Source organism: Arvicanthis niloticus, chromosome 20 (assembly GCF_011762505.2).
Source record: "Arvicanthis niloticus isolate mArvNil1 chromosome 20, mArvNil1.pat.X, whole genome shotgun sequence".
NCBI lineage: Eukaryota > Metazoa > Chordata > Mammalia > Rodentia > Muridae > Arvicanthis > Arvicanthis niloticus.
This window is the reverse complement of record NC_047677.1, coordinates 46,474,185-46,500,074: the sequence shown is the minus strand read 5'-3', so window position 1 is coordinate 46,500,074 and position 25,890 is coordinate 46,474,185. Positions and strand designations below refer to the sequence as shown.

General features: G+C 48.6%; 2 protein-coding genes and 1 long non-coding RNA gene across 10 annotated transcripts in view; 1 reads left to right on the top strand and 2 right to left on the bottom strand.

The window, feature by feature from the left end:
- Srpk1 (SRSF protein kinase 1) overlaps positions 1-6,019 on the bottom strand; it is a 36,042-nt gene extending 30,023 nt beyond the window's left edge. The window contains exons 1-2 of the mRNA XM_034524137.2: positions 5,819-6,019; positions 5,396-5,456 (exon numbers count right to left, since the gene is read on the bottom strand). Of these exons, the coding sequence (XP_034380028.1) occupies positions 5,396-5,456; positions 5,819-5,831 (74 nt within the window). The 5' untranslated portion in view covers positions 5,832-6,019. The remainder of the gene's footprint in view (positions 1-5,395; positions 5,457-5,818) is intronic.
- LOC143435318 (uncharacterized) lies at positions 4,951-24,946 on the top strand. The gene is made up of 3 exons (XR_013105507.1): positions 4,951-5,084; positions 22,135-22,222; positions 24,817-24,946. It is a non-coding gene; the product is annotated as an uncharacterized LOC143435318 (long non-coding RNA).
- Slc26a8 (solute carrier family 26 member 8) overlaps positions 23,259-25,890 on the bottom strand; it is a 52,357-nt gene continuing 49,725 nt past the window's right edge. For 6 of the 8 annotated variants that reach the window (XM_076917235.1, XM_076917238.1, XM_034523959.2 and 3 more), the window contains one exon: positions 23,259-24,205. In XM_076917235.1, coding sequence (XP_076773350.1) covers positions 23,621-24,205 — 585 coding nt within the window. In that variant the 3' untranslated portion in view covers positions 23,259-23,620. The remainder of the gene's footprint in view (positions 24,206-25,890) is intronic. The other 2 variants (XM_076917240.1, XM_076917237.1) reach the window with 1 other exon arrangement.

Below are 25,890 nucleotides of genomic sequence, written 5' to 3'. Positions count from 1 at the left end.
AGATTCCATCACCAACACCACATAAGACCAGGCATGATAGACGCATGTAATTTTCAGGGCCAGCCTGGGATACAGGAAGCCATTTCAAAATACAAACATAAAAAGTTCTCTCACGATCATCTTGACTGTAAAAATAGAGGCAGAAATAGCTGTCTCTCACTGAATCTATGAAAAAACAATAATCAAGCTGTGGTTTAAATAGGTTTGGCCCCTACAGACTCAAGTTTGAATGCTTGGCTAATCTCATGGGGAGTGGCACTACTAGGAGGTGTGGCCTTGTGGGAGGGAAGTGTCACTGTGGGGGCGGGCCTTTCGATCACAGTAACAAGACTGAACCTGACAATCAGCGGCCCCATTTAAGTATTTTCCTTTGTAAGAGTGTCTCTTCACAGCAGTGGAGTAGTGTTCAAACACAGCCTGCAGCCATGTGTGTAGGAAACAGGAAAGGAGAGCATGCAAACGTTCATCCACTTGCTCTCAGTGATGTGCACAGCTATGCCCACACTTTTCTAGACTCTGGAGCTGCAGTTGGGAACAGAGGAGTGTGTGCGTGTGTGTCTGAAGCCACCGTCTCCCATGTTGAGTTCCAAAGGCAAACTGCAGAGTGCCACTAAGGTCCTACTCCAGAAAATCCATGATCTTGTAAGATAATAGCCAAGATGAGCTACAGAAGATGGCTGAGGGGGTGAAGAACAAGCATGCACACACTATTTTAACAGCACTGTGACATTTAAGGAAGGAAGTACTCAATTTTAACTTGAATAATTCACAATGAAGGTTCTATAGGGAAGCTGACATTCAGGCCGAGGAGCTAATTTAGAGAATGCTTTGGAGGTCAGCAATAATTCCCTAAGGTTTCAGAAGACAGGTTACAAGCTTAGAAAGCAGCTGGAGAGGGGCTCAGTGGTTACAAACACATGCTGCTCTTACAGAGGACTGATCTGGTTCCCAGCACCTACATGGTAGCTCACAACCATACAATCATCTGTAACTCCAGTTCCAGGGTATCTGACCCCTTTCTTCTGGTCTCTAAGGTTGAATGCACATGATGTGCAGCTATAATGCAGGCGAAAAACCCATACATAACACATACATCATACATACATACATGCATACATACATACATGTCCAGCGCAGTACTGAGCAGGCTTCCACACGCCTCACCACCCACAGACATCCACATTTGATATAGCATTGGAAGCAGATGGGTGAAAACCACCCATATCTGCAAAATCTGGATTCTAGCTGGTCACCTTTCATTATTTTCCTTGTAACAGGAGAAAATCCTATTTATTTTAGCATTTTAACAGGTTGGGGGCTTCAGGTAATTTGACAAGCCTGGATCTCATGTAGAAACACCCATGTAAGCAAAATGTGCTAACATATAAACCTGCTAAAGAAGAAAATATTTCTGACAACAGTTCTTGAGATGCAATTTAAAAACACACTTAAATTTAACAAACCCATACAATTAAAATTACAAGTTAACACTGAAAATTTCAGAAGTGAAAATAATTAGCCAAATTGGGGGGGGGGGATCACTTTCTATTAAAAACACATAAAGTTCAAAAGCCTTTAAGTAGATGAGAAATATAAACTATTCCACATGACAAAGGATATACCATTTATAAACAGCTCTTGAGAGCAAGAAAAAAGAGCTAGGCAGCACACACCTTTAGTTCCAGCACTTGGCAGGCAGAGGCAGGGGAATCTCTTAAGTTCGAGGCCAGCCTGGTCTACAAAGCAAGTTCCAGGATAGACAGGGCAACACAGAGAAACCCTATCTCAAAAAACCAAAACCAAGTAAATAAATACATGAGTAGAGTTTATAGTTGTTAACAGATATTTTAAACTAGATAGGGGGCTTCTGGCCAAGTCTCATTCCACATTTAAAACTTATGAGGAAAGCCGACTGTAAACATAAGAAGGCAGCATGTGCACGCACTGGATGGGTCGGACAGAAAGCTAGGTCCCAAAGGGACATGTGAATGAGTTCTACTTTCTACTAGATAGTATTAGGAATCTTTACGCATTCTTCCTTTATAAATTTTCAGTGAAACAATTTACATTAAAGAAAACAAATAAGATTAAAAAATGTCCCTCCAGCTCAATCACACAATCAGATCTGCACAACAACTATAAGATTATTTAATTGCAAGCAGTGTGAAAAGTGCAATCCCAACTAACCTCCAAGTGAAAAGTGCAGTCCCACTAACCTCCAAGCTAACTAATGGAATGAGTTCTCAGCGCTGGACTCAATATCATTTAAACGCTGGAGCTGCTGGAGTCTAAAAGTTTAGGGCAAACAGAAAGGGAGAAAGGCGGCACACACACTGGCAGGGTGAATCATGCTCCTTAGAACTAATACAGTGGGTCACAGGTGGGCACCAAGCACCAGGGACACGCAGAAGCCTCTTGCGGTCAGGCTCTATCTTAGCTGTCCCAACACAACAAGGAACTGCCATCCAGCCAGAGCATGCCCAGCCCAGGTTCCAGTCCTAGCTTCACAGATCTCTAATCACCTAAAGCAAATCTGATCACCACACAACTAGTTAGCATGAGAGTAAATGGAAAATGAAAATATCTATTTTCTATTAGGGTGTGGTGGTACACACATTCAGTCCCAGCACAGAAGCAGACCTGAGTTCAAGTAAAGCCTAATTTACATAGTAAGTTCCAGGACAGCCAGGCCTATAGAGAACCAACTCTCCTTGACCACCCCTACTCCAAACAAACAAAAGCATAAAGGAGGGCTGCAAGGATCTGAAACACTGAGGTGGAGAAGAAAGTGTTCAAGTTAGGCAAGGTCACCTTCCCTTATCCTTGCAGCACAAAGACCCAAAGGGACCCAAGGGACCGCTTATTGTCTTGTACAGTTCAGTCCTGAACACTTGTCACTATGGCTGAGTGACTCAAATATAGATATGTAAATCCAAGTCAGCCTACAACCAAAACTCAAAAACAGACCTGCCTTACTCAGACAGCCAAACTGCGGCAGGTCTGTTACAGCAACTTCTTGGGAACTTACACCTTTGCCTGGAAAATAAAAGTTGTCAGGAATGCCGTCAGGAACAGAGTCAAGTTGCTGAGGTCAGATGGGGCTTCTGATACAAAACTTTAACCAAATTAATCAATCAGACAATTCAACTACTTGAAAAGAGGTTGGAGAAACAAGGAGGTCGTAAAATTATATTCAGTAAAATAATGGTAAAAATAGAAATCCTTAAGAACACGGAAAACTCTAAGTTACCTACGGTAGTGAGCAGAAGAGTACCTAACACTAAGGAGGTTTGTCTGCTTTTGAAGCAAGTATTATGCAGGCAGGTGAGATGACTTGGTGGGTCTAGGTTCTTGCCACCAAGCCTGAGGGCCCATGTTCAACCCCTGGAACTTACACGGGGAAGGACAGAGCCTCTGACATGCACATTCACATGCACAGAGATGTTCACCCCAGACCATATGAAGTATTGAATATCTGCTAAGTATGTGATCATCCACACACATTCACCTGACACGTGACAGTCCAACTCACCCTAATATCTAAACAAAATTCCATGTCTTACACAAGACAGACGAAAATACGGGTGATTAGCCAGCTGGGCATGATGGCACAAGACCAGCAATCAATCCTGTCATTATGGAGGCTGAGGCAGTTAGATCACCAAGTTCAACACCAGCTTAGGCTACATAGTGAGACTCTTATCTCAAAACCCTTTTAAACCAAGTGTGATGGTGGAGGCCTTCAATCCCAGCACTCCAGAGGCAGAGGCAGGCAGATCTCTAGTCCACGGAGAGAGTTCCAAGACATACATGAAGAAAAACAAAAATAAACTAAGAGGGAAAAAACCCTTATAAGTAATTAATAAGACCATTTCCTCCTTCCATGAAAAAACATAGACACATTCACATGGCTTCCCCAAGGAGAGCTGAAATTCCAGCTGCTGCTTGCTAGGAGGCCTCTGCCATTACTATTAACCATTCAATGTAGGATTAAAAACTAGTTCTGGACAGTCCCAAAATGGATAACCATCCCAAGAACCTGGGGATTCTCACACCTGCCCAAACCTCTGTCAAGAGCTTGCTTACAAAATAAAATTTCCTAAGACACACAATAGGAAATGGAGACAAGGGGAGGTGAAGTCACTTATCACTCTGGCCCTACTCAAAGTCATTGCACATCCTCCCCAAACACCAGGGAGCCTCCAAAAACACACCCACCCCACCCCATCTGGTACTGTCACTGTCATTCAGCAGGGTGACCTAAGAAGACCTCTCATGTGTGGTATATCAGTGCAGATCCAGCTTGATGGTACACAACACAAAATAAATGGCAAACCACAGAAAATAATTCGTCTGAAATGGAATGCCGGGCAGAGAACTTTGTAAGAAGACCCGGAGGAACCTCTGCCAACTAAATGTTAGTACAAGATCGTTCTTAAAGCTAACCTCTAAGCTCACTGGCAGTGAGTCTGCAGAGGTGGAACACGGCCTTAATCCCAGGATTCTCAGAGCCAGAACAAGAGGATCGAGTTCGAGGCCAGCCTGGTCTACATAGAGAGTTCCAGGTCAACCAAGGCTGTCTCAAAAGAAAAAAAAAAAAAAAAAGGGGGGGGTGTGAGTTAAGCTCACTTGAAGAGGCCCTCCACCCAGTTTCCATCAGACTCTTGTGCTCGCATCCCCAACACCAAGCCACTATTACACATCAAATCGGGCCAAGTGTAGCACTAGGTTCAAGCCAGAATCACCCAACTGGCACCAGCAATTTGTCTCCGACATAACTGCTCTCCTTTCCGCTGAGGACCAGATAACACGCCCCGCCAGTTGTGCGTAACGCAGTCAGCCCGCACACCGAGAGGACAGCGACGCACAGCGCCTTGCAGACTTTGGAAGTAGCCTAATCAGGCGCGAGGAAAGACTCCCGGCCGCCCTCCTCTACCCAAGCGGGTGTGTGGTTGGCAGGGCCAAGGGTAAACAGGGAGAATTCATTCAACAATTCCCTGATGGCGTAGCGTGCGGACAGACTTAGGAGACAAGTTAAGAAGCTGCGGAGCAAGGAAGGGAGAGCAGAGTTCACAGACCGGCAGGTAATGATTACCAACGCCGGCCGCCGGCCCACACTTGGGCCTCCCGGATGGAGTTGGGGAGTGGTGCCGGGCAGGCTCCGGGTCTTTCCAGCAGGCCCGGGGAGTTGCTAAGACCCGAGCGTGGCGACCCAGCTCCCTTCCACATGGTTCCTGGAGGGCGAATCACACAGCGGCCCAGAAGCCATGTGGCGGGGTGGGGTTGGGGGGGAGCTGCCCGAACCCCGTGCGCTTCCGAGGCGCGCAACCCGGTAGAAGGAGGAGGAGGTCCCCGAGGAGACGCCAAGGGCGGGATGTTGGGGTACAAGACTCACTTCCTTTGGGCTTTGTCCTTCTTGGCCTTGGTCCTTTTCTTTCGGGCCTGGAGCGCGAGCACTGCGGGAGAGAGGGATGGATGAAGGGCCGATGGGAGAGGGAGGCGGGGAGCGGCGCGAGAACGCAGGGTGACCCGGCCTGAGGCTGCGGGCCGAGCGCGGGGCCGGCTGCTCGGGGTGCACGGCGGCTGCCAGGCCCGGCGCGCCCGCGGAGGCTCGGGCGGGCCATGAGGCCTCGCCGCCCGGGCCTGGGGTCTACGGAGCGAGGGGCGGGGACGGCGGGCGCCCGAGGACGCCGCAGCCGAGGGGCGAGCGGCGAGGGTGACGCCGCTTCAGGGGGCAGCGACAGCAGCCAGAGGGGCGCCCGGCGCCCACTCGGGGACCGCCGTGGCTCCTCGTGGCGGAGGCCGCTCCGCCGCTCACCTTTCCGCTCCATGGCGAGACCGGTAACCGCCAGGCGCCTGCGCACTCGAGTGACGCCGACTTGGGCTCCCGCCGCGGCCCAAATCCCAGCTCTCCCTCCCGGCGCGCGCCGGCCCCGCCTCCGGGCCCGCCCGGCCACGCCCCGCACGGCATCGCGCGCCTGCGTGGTGGACACGGAGCCTACCACCTGCTCCGGGGAGTGCGGCAGTGGAGCGCGGGGGACCGAGGGATCCTGAAAGGGAAGCTGGTTTTAGTGTCCCCCGCCATAAAGCGCGCGGCATTGAGAGGTTCTTACCTCCCGATGAAGGGCAGGGCCACGCAGCCAGTCGGGATTTGCCTCAGTTTCCCGGCCCGCAAAACAGATCAACCCAAACCTATCCCAGTTCCCTCCTGAGATGTTGTAAGGGCCAGTTAAGACAGTAAAGAAAATGGGAAATTACAATTGTATGTGGGTGCACACAGAACAAAGGCTGGAGGGAGGAAACGTGTGGCCTCTGTGGTCTTTTAAAGATAAAGCCTGGGCCAGCAGCCCATGCCTTTAATCCCAGCAGGTGCATCTCTATGAGTTGGAGGCCCTGTAGGTCTAAATAGCAAGTTCTAGGCCAGCCGGGGCTATATAATGAGACCCTGACTCAAGAAAAAAAGAAAAAAATCAATAAGAACTGGACCAGAGGACCGCTCAGCAAGTAAAGGTACCTACCTCCAAGCTTGAGGACCTGAGTTCAAACGCAAATCGAGAGGACTGATTCCCACAGGTCTCCCTCTGACCTGCACGCAGGAGCCATGGCACATGCCACAACCCCTCCCCCATAAGTAAATAAATCAATTTTTTAAAAATAAAAGCAAACACTTCAAAGGGGGATTTTCTCTACAGACTTTTAAAGCTTTAAGTTGAAAGCTTTAAAGGAAGGGGCTGAATGGGAATTCTGTTTTCTCCTTGAACCACCTTCTGTCTTGGTCGTAGGACTGACAGGGTGTTTCCATCCTGTCTAAGGTCAATGATCTTATTAGATGCTGATGTCAATTTCAGGCCAAGGTAGTTATTATCCCCATTACAGAAGGTTGAGAACTTGGAAAGGATGTGTGATCAGAATCTTGGGTGTCCCAACCCAGTGATTCAGCATCAAAACCCTCAAAGTAAATACTGTAGAATCAGCAGGTATTTCTGAGATGAATGAGAGAGGAACATGAGGCTCTCTGGGCTCCAATATTTCTTCCAAAACATAGGCTGTGGATGCTGCTACGGGGATTTACTAATAGGCACTGAAATTTGAGTTGTGTATACTTGACATGTGTTTCAGAACGGTCTCCTTTTGATCTTTTTTGAGCATGATTTTTTTTTTTCATGCTCAGGCCTCAGCTTACAAACCTCTGTTGTGAAGCTAAGTCATGCATGTTTTAAAGATAGGACTGTGCTCTGAGAAACGTGGCACAAGGTGATGTTGTCCTTGTGCAAGCATCAGAGAGGATGCTTGCCCAGGATATGGCTACAAAGTCACTGGGTAAACCAGATGTTAGTGTTGGAAGCTGGGGCAAGTCTCAAGCCACACTGAGCTATATATAGTGAGTTCCAAGCCAATCTGGACTACAAAGTGAGACTATGTTTCATAGTGAACAGTTGCTGGAGGGATGGCTGAGAGGTTAAGAGCACAGACTAGTCCTGCAGAGGCCTGGAGTTGGGTTCTCAGCACCTACTTCCTGGGGCTCACCAGTAACCTGTAACTCCAGCTCCAGGGAATCTGTCAGACACCTGGCTTCTGTAGGCAACTGCACTCACTCCCTTTCACAGACCACAAACGCATATTCGTAAAAATAAATCTTTAGCAGGCCATGGTGGCAAATGCCTTCAGTCCCACCCTTGCAAAGCTGAGGCGGGTGGATCTCTGTGAATTCGAACCCAGCCTGATCTACATAGTTCAAAGACAACCAGGACTGTTACACAGAGAAACCCTGCCTCGGAAAACCAAAAAGAAAAAAGAAAACAAAAAAACCCTTGAAATAACAAGAGGCCACAGGTAGCATAACCTTTGGAATTATAGCCATGTATGCACTCTGTTGCCCACTTTTCAAGTAGCGGGCATATGTCTGTATTCTAGCTGGCTGGGGTAGGGGCTCAAAGACCCTGCTCTATAAGAAGTGGGACTCACAGGGCAGTGGTGGTGCACACCTTTAATCCCAATACTTGGGAGGCAGAGGCAGGCAGATTTCTGAGTTCAAGGGCAGCCTGGTCTACAGAGTTTCAGGACAGCCAGGGCTATACAGAGAAACCCTTTGGGGGAAGGGGGGAGAAGTGGGGCTCAGGCTGGGGGGTTGGCTCAGTGGGTAAAGTTCTTACCTGGCATTTGGATCCCAGAACACTTATAATTGCTGGGGTAGGTGAGGTGGTGTGCTGGAGACAAAGGATCTTGGAGCAAGCTGGCTATCTAGATGAACTGGCAAGCTCCTGGTTCCATGAGAGACCCTGCCTCAATAATGTTGAGGACAATTAAGGAAAACACCCAGCGTAACAGCTCAGGCCTGCACATGCACAGGCACACGGACACTTGCAACACGCAACTGTGCTTACACACACGGGAACACATATACATGTATATATTCCACACTCACATTTACATGCAAAAAGGAAGAAGAGGAGGGGGATGAAGGGAAGGAGGGAAGACAGGCAGGTGATCAGTTGGTTGGGAAAGGAGGGTGAACACACTGGAGCACAGACCAAGCCTGCCCCCCCCCCCCCCCCAGCACAACCAACCTCCTTAGCAAAGCAGGCTAATCCAGGCATGGAGGAGGCCACCACGTTTGATGTGGGTGTTGGGAAATGTGTAGGATTTTCATAGGTGGGGAAGGACATGTCAAACATTCCTGAAAGAAAAAAATCAATTGAGCAAAAGGGCCCAGGCTGGAAAACTTGTGGGTGGAGACTGGGGCCAAGAGTGACTGCGGGCGGGTATGAAATAAGCAGGGGTGGAAAGGTAGGTTTGCTAAATTGGACATTCAGATCACAGCATCTGCTGCACGGAACCTGAATGATGGCATTTCTGGGTTAATTGTGAAAGAGGCCAGTGCTTGTTAGCCAAAGAAAACTGCTTTCTACTTTAAACTCAGGATTCAACGGGGATCAGAAAACACCTGATGTCCTAGAGTCTGAGACTGTGTTAGCCCAGGGAATTCCTACCTCTACCCCACCCCACCCCACCCCACCCCACCCTACCCCTGTGGGGAGCTGATGAAATTCTGAGTGAAATGTGTATTGTTGACATGGGCCCAGCCAAGGGTCCTGATGTCTCAGACCCATGGAAACAGCCTTCCCAGATGAGGTTCAAAGGAATGGCAAAGGCCTGCACGAGATCACACACGTACACACACACACACACACACACACACACACACACACACACACGTTCCAAGTGTTTACCATAGCTGCATCAGCAAGGAAGCGCAGCTTGCTGTGACTCAGCTTTCTCTGGTTGTACAAGTGTTTACTAAGAATTGACCAGTGTCTGTAACAACAGAAAGCCACAAGGTAGAATCACCTTGAACCACAGCTTCCTCATCCCGATGTTTATACCCTGAGACTGCTCCCCTACAGAGATCTCCCCTGAGACTAGCTAGCTAACCCGGTGCTGTGCGAAATAGACACTTCTTTGTTTTCAGTTGCATAGTAGATACCTCCCATTGTAGTGAACACAGCCCGCCTGATCTCAGTTTTTCTTTGTGTGGGTGCCTGTCATTTCTTCATTGCTAAGTCACCTGGGTCAGGTTTTCAGGGCCAAGCCAACCCCCTAGAGTGGGTGGGTAAAATGATCAGCAGGGGGCTGGAGAGATGTCTCAGAGGTTAAGGACCCTTGCTCTCTTGGGGAGAACCGGAGTTTGGTTCCCAGCATCCTGTAGAGCAGCTCCCACCGTCAGTTCCAGGATGCTGATGCTTGGCCTCCTCACACACATGCACACTCCAGGTGTTTGCTGCAGGTGGCATGAGCAAGGAAAGCCCTTGCAGCATGTGGTGACTCGGTCACCTCTAGTTGCCCTTCTAACTGACCACCTGTTCAGCAAGATCAACTCAGTTCAGAATCTCTGAATCTCTTCCAGTGCTCATGTAAAAGTCACTGGACTGATTTCTCAGAATTGGTCATCTGCGCGCGCGCGAGCACACACACACACACACACACACACACACACACACACATCCCCGCTGTGTTTTCTTTCTTTCTTTCTTTTTTTTTTTTTTTTTTTTTTTGAGACAGGGTTTCTCTGTGTAGCCTTGGCTGTCCTGGAGCTCACTCTGTAGACCAGGCTGGCCTTGAACTCAGAAATCCACCTGCCTCTGCCTCCCAAGTGCTGGGATTAAAGGTGTGGGCCACCACTGCCCGGCCCGCTGTGTTTTCCCATACACCCTTAGCATAATTGGGGTCTCATGTCTGTGTCTCCAAACTTTTGCTGAGATATTTATGAATGTTCACCTAAGTTTCTACCTTCATATTCCTATCCTAAATAAAGCTGGTTCCATTTTTTTTTTCTTTTCTTTTCGAGACAGAGTTTCTCTCTGTAGTCCTAGATGTCCTTAAATTTACTCTGTAGACCAGGCTGGCCCTTGAACTCAGAAATCCACCAGCTTCTGCCTCCCATATACTGGGATCAAAGGCGTGTGCCACCACCCACCTGGCTTCTGCTTCTTAATTTATATATGTAAACCATCTTACCTTCCTGTGCTCTTCACCACCAGTTCAGAAAGGTTGCCTTTTCTGGACTTGACCTTTCTGGAAATTATTCAATAGTAGTAGCTATTGGGGCTGAGGCTATATCCCCATGGATAAAGGGCCTAGCAAGCCCAGGATGGCCTGGGTTACATAGAATTGGGATGGTATATGACTGTGAGCCCAGCCCTGGGGAGGTAGGGGGAAGAAGACCAGAAGTTCAAGGTTATCCTTGGCCACATAGCCATCCATTCAAGGCTAGCCTGTGCTACTTGAAACCCTGTCTCAAAGAGTGGTGGCTGTTTCTTTTTTTGGTATCCATTGCCTCTTGGGTACATATGCTTCCTCCCCCTTTTCCTGCAAGTCTTTTTAAAAGTGGAATTATTCAGACAGCAAAAGCCATCATATTTTTGGCTGCTCATGGGCGGTGTCAGAATTTAATTTCTGAAAAACATCCCATTCCTCTTAAGGTAACATACTTGCAAAGACTGTTTTTGTCATCTCCCCCAGCACTGCTGAGGCAGTTTCTTAACTGATCACTTACACTTGAAGGCACATGTGTCCTCAAGTCCAACACTCTCTGTCCTTTTACTTGCTCCAGGTCTTTTGAGATGGGTCTTCCCAATAGGGCTGTGAATTCTAGGCTGTCCTCAGACTCCAGGCTATCCTTCTGCCTTTGCTTCCTAAAGGTTAAGGTTATAAGTGTGTGACACCATGCCCAACTACATTCTCTATCTCTTTTTGTTTTGTTGTTTTGGTTTTTTTTTTTTTTTTGTTTTTTGTTTTTTGTTTTGTTTTTTTTTTTTTTTTTTTTTTTTTTTCGAGACAGGGTTTCTCTGTGTAGCCCTGGCTGTCCTGGAACTCACTCTGTAGACCAGGCTGGCCTCAAACTCAGAAATCTGCCTGCCTCTGCCTCCCGAGTGCTGAGATTAAAGGCGTGCGCCACCACCGCCCGGCCATTCTCTATCTCTTTTTGTTTTGATTCAGGATCTTACTAACTAGCCTTGGTTGGCCTTGAACTCACAGAGATCTGTCTGCCTCTGCCTATTCAGGGCTGAGATTAAAGCAAGAGCCATCATACCTGGCTCAAATTCTTTTATCTTGAAGGTAACAAAATATGACTCTAAATACAAAGTAAATCCAAAGTGGCAAGTCCCCTATGGTATCCCTCCATCCTACCAGATAACATAAACAACAAAGAAACCAAACTATACCAAGATACTTTCCGCTGACAGAAAAGTCTCACTGCATAGATGGAGATCCCAAAAGGAGACTTTTCTTGTCTTTGTGACAGTTTTGTGAACATAAGGATAGCAGAAGATAAATAAATTAATGGAGGGATGGAGGTGTCGATAGGGTTAAGGAAAGCCAGTAAGAGATGCTGAGGTGACAAGGACCCAGCACCAACTTGAGTTTTCAGCCCAGCCAGACCTAGAAGGACAGGAGAAAGAGCCATCTCTAGAATCCAGAGGGACCTTAGATTAGTTTGCTGGAGTCACTAGAATAAGCCGAGGCTATGGTATCAATAGCAGAAAATTCCGGAAGCTAGAACTGTGGGATGCTCCCCCTGAAGCCGATGCTGACAGGGTTGGGTTGTCTCGAGAGCTGGGAAGGAGAATCTCTCAGCTCCTTCCCTTGGAGCTCCTTCTCTGTCTCAATCCAGAACAAAGCTGTAACAGGAAGAAAGGGCTCCTGATAACAAAAAGACATTCTAAAGACACACTCTTGTGGGGATGTAGCCCAATATTTCCCCAGTGTACACAGGTCTCTGGGTTTGATCCCCATAAACCTGGTGTGGTGGTAAAAGCCTGTAATCCCGGCATGTGGAGATGGAGGCAGGAGGATCATAAACTCAAGGTCACCCTCAGCTACAGTGCACATTTGAGATCAGCTTGGGCTACAAGATATCCTGGGAGCGGGTGTGGGTGTATGCAGAGAGAGACTGGGAGAGATAAAGGCTTGCGCCCCTCCCTTTGCTCATCCTATTATTGAAACAATAGTCCCAAGGAATTGGAATTTCCCCAGGAATCTTATGCTGAGAGAAGGAATGGCCTGGAACCTGGTAACAGCTTGAGGAAAATTTATCCTCCGGGAAAACATTTTCACAGGGTCCTGACAACGGCCAGACCACCTTGCAGGGCAGACCGGAGCCCAGTCCACACTGGGTCAGTGATGGGCGGGGCCACACTCTGACCTAGCTACACTCAGACCTGGACTGCTTAGCTATGCGGCTATGCATACCTCCAGACTCCATTAAACCTAAACCTTACATCAGAGTCCCAAAGACGGACTTGAAGGTCACCGGGCCTCTTTGTTTCTCGTTTCAGTGTGGCCACATCAAATGGACCTCCCCTTTCTGATTCTCACTTGACTTGGCTGGGACTGGCTTGTTGGGGCGGCCAGTGGCCAGGTTCTGCTCGAAGACTCCAGGAATGCAAACTGCTGTGCCCTTTGACAAGCACGGCAGGGGAATGAACACCCGGTGTCTTTCTCCGGCTCTCCGGGAGTGGCTCCCACTGCTGAAACCCATCTAGTTAGAAGGGGGTGTACCCTATTACCAGGGTGGAGAGCAGTGTTAGGCAAGTGGAGACTAGCCAGTCCAGCCTGTCCTGGAGGTGGTTACACCCAAGGCAGCTCATGGAGAATGAGCTTTGGTGAAGGGTTGGAGCCATGGAAGAGGGGAAGATGGAGGAATAAAGGCCTTGGGTGTGTGGGGTGGGAGTGAAGGAACAGGGAGAGACAGTAGGAAGGGGTGTGGAGGCTGCAGACTGTGGTGCCCCACAGCACCTCAGGGAGGCAGCAGAGGGTGTTGCTTAGTAACCTGAGCTGACCACACCCTGCTCTTAGGGTTTTGTTTGTTTTGGCTGGGAATAATGCCTGCCAGGGAAAGGCCAACTGAAGGATTCCCTTCTGCAGTAACCACACTCCTGCTCCGTGGGGCAGATGGAGAACACACACACACACACACACACACACATTTGGTAAATTGTCACTAGAAGGCAGATGGAATACAGCTCTGAGGACCTGTTTTCTCAGTTCTTTGAGATCCTAGACTATTGTCTTTTGGGGTGCCATGATCATGGCGTGAACAGTGGGTTGACTCAGTCACAACTGTGTCACTTTCAAAGTGGGCTGCAAACAACAGGAGGTGGACTCTGCCCTGTTCTTTGTTAACCGGCACCAAGCCATGTCCAAGCCAGTTTATCTTAAACAGGGTTTCAGTAAGGCATGTGTGGCAGGCTTGTAATTCCAGCTAATTGAGGGGCTGAGGTAGGAGGGCTGCCAGCCTCGGGAGCTTTGAGAGACCCTTTCTCAAAATGAAAAGTGGGAGAGGAAAAAAAGCCGGCAATAAGGCAGCTTCTGGCCTGGCATGTGAGGGCCAAGGTTCCATCTCCAATTACAGATGAAATGGGGCTTCCCTAGTGGGAGGAGTTGCTTGGGAATCTATATGGTGGGTGTTAGAAAGGGCTATCACTGGGCTGACAAGATGGCTCAGCGGGTATAAAGGTGCTTGCTGCCAAGCCTGATGACCCAGGAACCCATATGGTAGAAGGAGAGAATCAGCTCCCACAAGTTGTTCTCTGAGCCACACACACTGTGGTGTGTGTCCCCTCAATATTTTTTTTTTTTTTTTTTTTTTTTTTAGTTAAAAGGGCCACCAGTGAACTCTACAGGACTGATCGACAATCACTTTGCTGTCCGTGCTTTCTGATCAGGAAATTTGCTCATTACTCTTGGCTTGGGAATAACTGACCAGCCAGCAAGCTGAACCTGTCTGTCTTCCCATGATGAGGGTTCCCCTTTGTTTGACGATGCTTAGGATGGCCCTGAAGCTTGTGTTCAGTGCTGAAGGTCAACCAAGGTCTTTACACATACCATATGGATGAGAAGCAAGCCCACGTTCCAATCACTTCAATGCTCTTGTTGTTTTTCAAGACAGGGTTTCTCTGTGTAGCCCTGGCTGTCCTGGAACTTGCTCTTGCTCTGTAGACCAGGCTAGCCTCAAGCTCACAGAAATCTGTCTGCCTCTGCCTCCCAAGTGTGGGACTGTGAAAGATAGCTTGGTTCCTGGTCGAGCACAGGCCTCGAACCCTGGACCGTAATGGGATGACTATGGTAGGTGTTCGACTTTGCTCCCAGACTCCAGGCTCCTGACACGAGGCCAAAGACCTCCATTGATCAGCACCCTTCAGTCACATAGGGCAACGACCCCCTACTGCCCCTCCACAAGTAGAGGACAAGACTACAGGCCTCAGCCTTGAGAGATTTCCATATTAATGAGATACCTGAAGGCCAGTAGGTGTAGCCAATTAAGTATTCCTTCCCAGACCCTCCTCCTTTACAAACAGTATTTAACCAAAGGCCTGCCCTTGGGGTTGGGGGGAAGGGTACAGCCAGATTCATCCACTTTCCACCATGACAATAAACCTTTTAAACCATGAACTTCCTAGTGTCTTTGGAGCCCCACAGTAGGGAACCATGGAGAAGGCCTTTAACTAATGAGCTGCCACTGCTGCTGCTGCCGCTGCCTAATCTCCAGCCAGAAGACTTCTCTATGTGTCCCCACCCCCCCCCATGGAGGCCGCCAATTCAACCAAGCTAGTCTCTACCTGTGGGGTGTTGTCAGGGCTTCCCTCCCTCTCCCTCTCGTCTTTCTTGGCTGTGGGCTGGTTCAGCCCATATGTCCCTAGTCTCAACTCTTCCCCAGCTCTCAGTGGCGCCTGGTTGCCCAGGAGTCTGACACCAGTCGATCCCCGCCTGCCACCTGCCGCCTCCCTTCTCCCTCCCCCCCCCCCCCCGCACGCATTCTTGTCCAGGGGTACCCACTCAGGGGACCTCAGACTGAGATCTCCTGTATGCAGCCCTGGCACTGCATAGAGGGAACTCAGTCAAATTCCCTCACTTCTGGTCCCCAGAACCGTGGGATCCACAACTCCACCCAACAGGACCCATGCCCACGCATGAGCTAACAGCCCCACACCCAAGTACTGAGATTAAAGATGTGCACTGAGTGGCAATCTCACCAGTCTCACCAATTTAAGGGTGTTGGAGAGATGGCTCAGTGGTTAAAAGCACTGGCTGTTCTTCCAGAGCCAGTGAGTTCAAGTCCCACCAACCGCACTGTGGCTCACAACCATCTTTAATGGGATTTTCTGTCCGATGCTGTCTTACATCATGCAGGCAAACAAGCAAATAGAGGGCTCATGTACATAAGTGAAAAAATCTTTAAAAATGCCGATTTAAGAGAAGAGGAGGAAAAAGAGGAGAAATATAGATTTATTTTCCTTTCTTATTTTCAAATCACTTCTGCCATGTGTCAAACGTTGTTTATAACAATCCCTTCTGCGTTATAGAAGGGACGCGCTGGGCCCTAACTGAAGTTCTGCAAACACCAAAGCATTGTACATCCTCACCTAAAATACAGGTCTTTGAGGGGGCTGGAGAGATGGCTCAGTGGTTAATAGCACTGGCCACTCTTCTAGAAAACCTAGATTCAACTCCAAGTACCTACATGGCAGCTCACAGCTGTCTGTAACTCTAGTTCCAGGAGATCTAATACCCTCACACAGACATGAATGCAGGCAAAATACCATAAAGAATTAATTTATTAAATACAGGTTTTTTTCCCCAGGTGCACACCTTTAGACTCAACACTTTTGAGGCAGAGTCAGGCAACAGCTCTCTGTGAGGTGCAGGTTAGCCCAGGCTACAGTGAGACACACTCCCCCCATTTTAAATATATATATATATATATATATATATATATATATATATATATGACAATATATTAAAATACAGGTCTTTCTTGCCTCAATTCCAAGAATGAATGCATACTTTTAGATGAATTATAAACATCCAGAAATGAGATTGGCAGGGCTGGAGAGATGGCTTAGTGGTTAAAAGCACTAACTGCTCTTCCAGAGGTTCTGAGTTCAATTCCCAGCAACCACATGGTGACCCACAACCATCTCTAATGGGATCTGATGCCCTCTTCTGGTGTGTCTGAAGATAGCCACTGTGTACTCACATACATAAAACAAACAAATAAATCTTTAAAAAAAAAAAAAAGAAAGAAAAAGAAAAAAGAAATGAGATTGGCACACACAGGTCTGTGTTAACGCTAAGTGTGTCCAAGGGGCCTTGTTGACTTGAACAATTAAACTGAAGAGCTGGTCTCTCCCAGTTTCTGAGAAGCATCTGGAGCACCCAGCCCATCCCTCTGCACTGGAGATGGCTCCCATTGGGCTTTAATTCCCTCAGTAGTTGCAGGGGCATGGTCGAGTCAGTTTAGGACATTCACAGAGATGTCCCACATGGCTTGCATATTTAGACTGATTTCAATTCTTCCTCTTCCTTCTTCCTCCTCCTCTTCCTCCCTCTTTCTTCTTATTTTATGTGTATGGGCCTGCTGTTTGCTCCTGCTATACAATGTTAGATTTATTTTCCTTTCTTATTTTCAAATCACTTCTGCCATGTGTCAAACATTTAAACTCCATGCTTTGGACTGAGGGATGTGAGATGCTGAAAAGAAAAACACAATGGCAGGCCGGTTGATGGTGGTACATGCCCTTACTCCCAGGACTTGGGAGGCAGAGGCAGGCAGATCTCTGAGTTCCAGGACAGCCTGGTCTACAGAGTGAGTTCCAGGATAGCCAGAGCTACACACAGACACCCTGTCTCCAAAAACTGAAAGGAGAAGAAAAGAAAAACACTGTGGCTTATCTCTGTGCTTCTCGGCATCTTCTATAATAACTTTTCTAAACAGTGTTGCTCAGTGTTCAGCAGTCCTTTGAGATAGATACTGTCACTGTCATCTGTGTTTGAGAGACGAGAAACTGAAGGTCACAGGAACTCAACAAGGCAGGGCTTGAATCTGGACAGTTGGGCTTTGGGAACAGTAACCTTTTTTAATGTTTGTGCCCATATTCAGAGGGCAGCCTGTGAGAGTCAGTTGTCTTCTTCCACCATGCAGGTCTTGGAAATTGAACTCAGACCTTCAGGCTTGGCAGCAAACTTCTTTACCATCTAAGCCACGTTGTCAGCCCCTAATCCCAGTTCTCTTAGGACTCTATCTGGGTAATGTGCCCCAAGTCACAATCTTCTAAAACCCATTTTAATGACCTTTAGCTGACAACTCCATGAGGCCCTTGTTGAATTGTGTTGCAAATCCATAATTAGGAGCAAACTAGACTTGCAAACAGGATTTGCCCAGTTACTGAAACTCCTCACTTCCCCAACCCGGCCACCAGTCCTGTGTTCCTGCACTGAGCTGTCTTGTCTTTTCCACCATCCTAGGAGGCTCTCAGTGAACACAGGGGAGCTGGAAGGAAAGGGTGTGGGTGCTCCTGGGGCCACACAGGTACCTATGTACTGATTTAGGATTGGGGGATGGTTCTGTCAATAACATGTTTGCCTTGCAAGCAGAAGGATCTGTGTTCAGTCCCATCCCCAGAAACCATGTTTTGTTTGTTTGAAGGTTGAAGAAATACCTCAGTCTGGACAAGTGTGGCTGCTCTTCCAGGAGACCTGGGTTTGACTCCTGGTACCCATACCTCTCCTCACAATTATCTAGGAGTCTAGTTTCAGGGAATCCAATGCCCTCTCCTGACCTCCACATTTTTCAGGCACACATGTGGTACACAGACATATATGTAGCTAAAAGACCCATGCACATAAAATGAGGAGAGAGGGAAGGAGGAGGAGGAAGAAAAGGAATTGGAGAAAGAAGAGAAGGAGGAAGAGAAAGAGGAGCCAGCTCTAGGGACTCCTGGGGCCTGCTGGCCAGCCAGCCTCACCTACTTAATGAGTTCCAGGCCAGTGAGAAAGTCTATCTCAGCAGGGCGGTGGTGGCGCATGCCTTTCATCCCAGCACTTGGGAGGCAGAGGCAGGTGGATTTCTGAGTTCGAGGCTGGCCTGGTCTACAGAGTGAGTTCCAGGACAGCCAGGGCTACACAAAGAAACCCTTCTCAAAAACCAAGAAAAAAGAAGAAGAAAAGAAAAAAAAAAATAAAGAAAGTCTATCTCAAGCAAACAAGCAAACAGGGTTGAAAGGCACCTGTGGACAGAGATATCAAAGGCATCTTTTCCCAAAGGAAGAAGCGTCACAGAGTGTGGCTCTAGTAGGTAGGCAAGAATTCTAGTAGGTAGGCAAATGACATTGAGCATACACAGTGTCTATACAGAGTTGTGCCATCCTATGCAAACAGGACATGTCAGTGTCTTTAGTCCCAAGCCTTCCCCTTCCCTTTTGGTGATACAACCCTTCCCTCTTACCTGCCCAGGAGTCTGGACTTACCTGAACCCCTGCTGCGGCATACAGTAAACCATGGATCAGATGGAAGACTTAAGAGGCCAGGGGAGAACATGAGACTGTTTGCTCCGTAGAAGGAAGGCTGGGGAATACTCACCCTAGGCCACTGCAATTTTGTACACCTTGTGCTCAGTTTTGGAAAAGTGTTTACTCCAGAGCCAGCATGTGGTAAAGAGTCATTGTTTCGGCCTACCTGTAAGCCTTAGGAGAGGGCTGTGGGGGAAACTAGTGGACCAGTAGAGCCAGGATGGGGGCGGGGGTGTCTTTTCCAACACTGTCTAATGGGCATCCTTTATAACGTGTGCAAGGCCGTCACAGACACCCAGCTTCTAAGACAGAATGGAAACCAGCAGATACAGCTCAATGTATGTGGCCTTTAAGGAGCACACTGCTATCTGTGGCCCCCAGCCACATTTCCTGTAAGTCCTTTGTCAAGGAGGCTTCTCCAGCTGGGGCACCCAGAGTCCTGTCCTGCCCCCCTGTTCCTCACTCCCCTTCTCTGTGACACTTGTCAGGACATCCAGCAGCCTGGTCTCAGGGTGCTATGCTGTCCCTCCTCAGATCATGATCTTCCCCAAAGAAAAGGTTCACTCTGGGAAACCCCAGAAAAGTGTAAGGCTCTGCACAGGCCTAGCACCGACACGTACCTTGGGTGACGACATCTGATGTCACAGCTGGGCCAGGATCAGGGATGCAGACTGGGGAGTCCTAAGAAGCTGGAGAAAGTTAAGAGGATGGCACAGTTTCTGCTGATTCCCTGGCATCTTAAATTCAGTAAGGGAGGAAAGGATTGTGGGAAAAACCTGCAGACCTGGGAGCTGCAGAGAGGGCTTGGGGTAGGTGCAACGGGGCCAGAAGGTATCCCAGGTGGCTTTTCTTAACTTCTCTGAGAGAAATGTATACAGGGTGAGTACCTGTGTGTGTGTGTGTGTGTGTGTGTGTGTGTGTGTGTGTCTTGTTCTATCTACCTTCTTTGCCTCTCATTAGCCTAAAGTCTCAGGCAGGCTAAGACTGGCTAGTCAGACCCAGGAATCCTCCCATCTCCTCTTCCCAGGATCAAATGTGAGCCACCATTTGTTTTCAACCCAGGTCCTGGGACTCAAACTTGGGCCCTGTGCCTGTGCCTGAGCCATTTCCTCAGCTCATTTGTTACAATGCATAAAGATAACTGGCTGTATTGGTGTGTGCAGGTGCATTTGTATGCACGGGTGTGTGTGGAGGCAGGAAGACAACTTTGGCTGTCATTCTGCAAGTACCGTGCACCTTCACTTCCACTGGCCTGGAACTCACTGAGTAGGCTAGACTGGCCAGCCAGGAAGCCCCAGAAATGCAACCTACTATGCCTCCTGGTGGCTGGGATGATAAACCTGTGCCATCACTCCCAGGAAGCACTTCACTGCTGGAGCTATCTCCCCATTCATCGCCATTTGTAACTGTTGCCTGTTCTATCCTGAATCTTCAATTCCAGGGATAGTACCTAGCACACAGTAGGGGGTCAGGATGTTGAGAGAACAAAAGAATGACAAAAGAATGAATCTGGTGACTTGGGTTCTGCTGTGGTTTCATGTTCTTTGAGGGAGAGGGAAATTCGTGTTAGAAGCTTGTTCCCTCTGGTGGTTTGACCATGCTTGGCCCGTGGGAAGTGCCACTATTAGGAGGTGTGGCCTTGTTGGAGGAAGTGCATCACTGTGGGGGTGGTCTTTGAGGCTCCTATTCTCTGCCCGGTGTGGAAGAGAGAGTCTTCTCCTGGATGTTTTTGGATCAAGCTGTAGAACTCTCAGCTCCTCCTGCACCATGCCTGCCTGGATGCTGCCACGCTTCCAGTGTTGATGATAATGGACTGAACCTCTGAACCTGCAAGCCACGCCCCGATTAAATGTTGTCCTGTATAAGAGTTGCCTTGGTCATGGCGTCTCTTCACAGCAATAAATCCCAAACTAAGACACTGCCCAAGGTAAAGATAAAGTGGACCCTTTAAAACCTTCCTAACCCTGGTTCTCAACCTTCCTAACCCTGGAACCCTTTAGAACAGTGCCTCATGTTGTGGTGACCCCAGTCATAAAATGTTGTTGCTTCAGAACTGCAACTTTGCTGCTTCTGTGACTCATAGAGTAAGTAAGTACCCAGTATGGAGGGCACAAAATATGCGACCCCGGGAAAGGGCCATTCGGTGCCCCCTCAGCAAGGGCTGCAACCCACAGGTTGAAAACCTTCGCTTCAGGAATTAGGAGAGTTCTCAAGGGACCTGAACTTCCTTGAGGGTGAGTTGTTGTAAAAGCCGCCTCTCCCACCACTGGCCTCTGGCTTCTTCCTTCCACACCATGCCTCTAATGCGGCCTCGCACATGCACAGACAGCAGGGCAGTGAAGCTATCCAATCTTAGGACTCAGATGTCCAGAATCACGAGCTAAGTCAATGTCTCTAGGAAACCTGCTTCAGATACTTCATTACATCAACGTAAAACCAATATGTAATATATACCCCACCTCCTCAGAATGAGTATTTTTAGGCAGGCTCTCTGTATTAGGTGGGGTTCTCTAAAACAGAACAGATAGAGCACATGCACACACACACATGCATACACACACACACACACACACACACACACACACACACACACACACACAGGATTTATTAGATTGACTTACTAATTGGTAGGGCAGGGCGGGCCAACAGTGGCTGTGTATCTTCTGGTGCTGTTTAGTCCATGAGGAGCGACACCTTTCAATGGCCAGAACCTGGGGCTGAAGGTCTGCAGTATTCCTAGAGTCTGTCCGTGTTGGAAGCCAAGGAAGCTGGAGTCTGGAGGCGGAGGCAGCAGAGGCTGGTGGCACAGCACACGGGATCACACAGGAGGTGGAAAGCAGACAGCCACACTTCTTGGCATCTGGGCTGTCCACTGGAGGCTTCTGTACACTCTGGGGGTAGGGCTCCCCCTCAGTTAGTTCTCTCTGGAAAGGCCCCAGAGGATACATTTTCTAGACTCTCTCAAGTTAACAACCAATATTGGTGTAACAAGGGTGGCCTACAACTAGCCAAATGGTCTGGGATGTTTTCCAACAGACCCTCCTCCTGCTTCACTTCCCAGGAATTTTTTTTTTTTTTTTTTTTTTTTTTTTGTTTTTCGAGACAGGGTTTCTCTGTGTAGCCCTGGCTGTCCTGGAACTCACTCTGTAGACCAGGCTGGCCTTGAACTCAGAAATCCACCTGCCTCTGCCTCCCAAGTGCTGGGATTAAAGGCGTGCGCCACCACCGCCCGGCTCACTTCCCAAGAGTTAGGATCACCAGCGTGTGCCTCTTTTTGTATGTTCAGGGTCATGCTGGACATGACCTTCCAGTCACAGGATGGCCTTCTGAGTCTCCACAGCTGGAGGTCCGATGCATAGAACAGAGCCCACCAAGTGAGCACTTGTGTAACAATAGCACACATAAGCTGTGTCTGTGATCAGGGTGTGTGTGGGACTGTGTGTGTGTATACAAGTGCATGTGACCACATACATGGAGGTCGAAGGAAGGCCCTGGGTGTTTCATCTCCCTCAATCTGGAACTTGGCATGTTTCGGCTAGGCTGGCGGCCAGTCTAAGGAGTACCACCAATCTTCCTGTCTCTGTCATCCCCAACCTCCATAGCTGGGGTTACATGTGGCATGCCCAGCTTTTTTCATGGGTGCTGGGGATCCGAACTCAGGCCTTTGTGCTTGGATAACAGCTCTCTTCTCTGAGCCATGTCTATAGCCCAAGGCGTCTTTCATTTGACAACAAGAGAAACTGAGAACCCAAGCATGAGGAATCATGTTAATCGACTGGAAACAAGAAACTTTAAATGGATTTGAATAAAACTAGAATGGTGTTTCCTAGTCCTTGGGGAGGCTTGTATCTATCAGTTTTAAACTTTTATCTCTTTTTTCTTAATGTGTATGATGACTGCTTGTCTGAGTGTATAACAGTTGTATGGAGTGCCGTTGAATAGGAGTTACAGGCACTTGTGAGCTGCCCAGTGTGGGTGCTGGGAATTGAACCCAGGTCCTCTGCAAGAGCAGTCAGTGCTCTAAACTGCTGAGCCATCTCTCCACCCATCACACACTTTAAGTCTGGCCTACCAGAAATCCTGGCTTCAGGTTGGCTTGGGACATCTATAAGAAAGAGCAGCTGTAGACAGACTAGTAATGTAGTAGTAATGTAGAGAGAGTCTAGTAATGTCACCATTCCTTCCTGTTGGTGCCACCAAATAACCGTGACACCAGCAGAAGGGAAGAGTGATAGTAAAAGCTCTCTGCTCAGCAGGTGCCAGTGCCTGGCTGCCTCTGGGTGGTGAGAGTTCTTCCCTGTCCGCTTCAACTCACCTGGGTTTCCTTTTGCTGGCTCCCTTCTGGAGCCCCTCCCATGTGACATTTCCACAGGGTGCGGGATACAGAGAAAAGCAGGTGAGATCTCAGTGTTAAGTAGAGTCCCATATTTTATTCAAGCCTCATTTCTTTGGAGAAAGGGAAACAGCTGAGAGGAGAAACTTAGAGACAAGCTGGCACAGGTCCCAGAGAGTACATGCAGGGAGGCCTTCACTGGAGATCTGTTGAAGATGCACTCTGCAAAGCCTGGAGACAGAACCCAGAGACAACTGTCCACCTTGAGTCACATAGCCTGGGAGTATGATGGGCATGTGATCCCAGAATCCAGTAAGAAGGAAGTCAGCAGGTGGAGGGGTCACAGAGCCAGGACTTGTGGCTTGTACCCAGTCTGGATCTCATGCCAAGTTGGGCAGGAAGGATTTGCCAAGATACTCTGCCTGCTCTTTGGACTCACCTACCAAGTGTCCTTACTGTTTTGGGGAGAGTTTGGATAAGTGCGTGGCTGTCTCTTTTCTGCCGAGCGTGTCTGAGGTACAACTCCAGACTGGGAGCTTACAGAGCCAAAGCGATAAGCAGTGAGGTAGCTCCGCCAGGGGCTCGAAGCCCTTGCCCTGGTCTTGGGCTCCAGCTCCCTCTCCCTCTGGGACTCTGGTTCCGGCTCTGGCTCCTCCTCTGTCTCAGGCTCTGTCTGGGCATCTGTCTCAAGCTCTGACTCTAGCTCCAGCTCAGGTTTGGCATGGATATCAGAATCCAGCTCAGATCCAGGGTCCAGCTCTGTCTCCTGGTCTAAGTCCAAGTCTAGGTCCAGATTGAGATCCATCCCACTGGTCTCTTCAGAAGTCTGCATGGGATCCAGTTCCAGGTTAAAGTCCAAGTCATCCTTAACAGGCTTATGGGGCTTGTTGTAGGCTGGACTTAGGTCAAACTCCAGGTCATCCTTAATAGGCTTCAGGGTCTTGGTGTAGGTCAGACTTGCATGTTGGGAGCTGTCTTTGATGGCATTCCCCGTTTTAAGTCTCAGATTGCTTAGATTGTCATTCTGCAAGACACACACATTTGGAAGGGTTAAAACCTACCCAAAAAGTTCACTTCCAAGCAGTCAAGGAATTTAAGAACACAGCAGGGTTTAAGGCCTGACATCCATGGGCTAACATTGCCTAGTCTGCTGCAGATCTCCTCAGGGCCTCAGTCATTCACTCTTGTTTGGGTTCAGACAAACCCTAACTTCTGCTCTCTCAGGTCTTTCTAGCTAGACTGGGTTTTACAAGACATCTTGTCTTTTTGATCTCAGTTGCTGACCCCTAACACAATCCTGACTGACATCTAGGGCTCTGTAAGGCAGTAGAGTGCAGCCCGACCTCTCTGCCCTCACAGCTCCAGCTGTGGAGCCTTCTCTTGATCCTAGCCTCCCTGAGACCAGGGACTGCCTCCCTGAGACCAGGGACTGCCTCCCTGAGACCAGGGACTGCCTCCCTGAGACCAGGGACTGCCTCCACGAGACCAGGGACTGCCTCCATGAGACCAGGGACTGCCTCCATGAGACCAGGGACTGCCTCCCTGAGCCTGACCACACTAATCTCTCTTCAACTGTTTCTTTTGTCTCCCTCATTCATCTCCATCTTGTTAATATATATGTGTTCTTCATTCTAGATGCAGATCAAAGATGGCCAGCCAGGCTCCCAGCTTCCTCTGTGAACCAGCTACCCCTTCGTGTACAAACCTATCCCGAGCTGGATTCTAAGCTTCTTGATGTAGAACACAGCCTGGTTCTAGATGTCCCCAATATCAGATACATCAGAGTGTCACAGAGCAGGAGCCCTCATGATATGAAGTCATAGTGTCGACAGTGTGCAACATTCCCTCCTTCTCCCTTCTGAAATGCCCGTCCTCTCCCTTCCTACCTGTTATTTCGTGGTGTCTTTTGCTGCCTTCCCTGCCTCTGCTGGCGTTTAAAAGTCACAAGCATTGATCTCGGGCTTTTTTCCTTTCCACCTACACTTTCCCTATAGGTCATTCTATCTAGGTCCCCAGTTTTGTTGCCATCTGTGTGGCAATGAGTTTCAGGCTGTAAAGCTTCCTGGATGTGCAGGTCTGTCTATCCTTCCACCATCTCAAATCCATCTGGATGCTTGTGGGTAACTCAAGCTTAATAAAAAATAAAGCTCACTCGCCCTCTAGTCTCCTTCTTAAATGTCGGGCTGGGGGAGGGCACTTCCAGTGACAATTTTTAATGTAAGTCCTGAAAGGAATGCAGGTGAGCAGAAGAGTGCCATATGTCCACTGGAAGCCATAGTCATGCCTATGTGTGTACCAACACACCAGGAGCTTCTCCCATCAACCCAGGAACAAGGCAACACCAATCACTCAGCTTACCTGGTCCTGGGGACTCTGACTTACGTAACAGGAAATAATAGGAAAGTAAGAATGGTAACATAGAAAACAGTAGATCAGTGTTATTTTCATGAATTAAAAAACTACTACGCTTAGTTTTGAGTGTGTATACGTGTGCACATATGTGTATGTGTGAGGGGACATTTAGGGAGCACGTGTGTGTGTGCACATATGTGTGTGGGTGCACATGTGTATATGCATGTATGGGGTACATGTGTGCAGAGGCATATGTATGTGGGCAAATGCGTGCAGGCACATGTGTGAATGGGGGTGTGTGTTAGTGGGGCACATATGGGAGTCGGAGGAGATGTGAGAGAACTGGCTTTCTCCAAC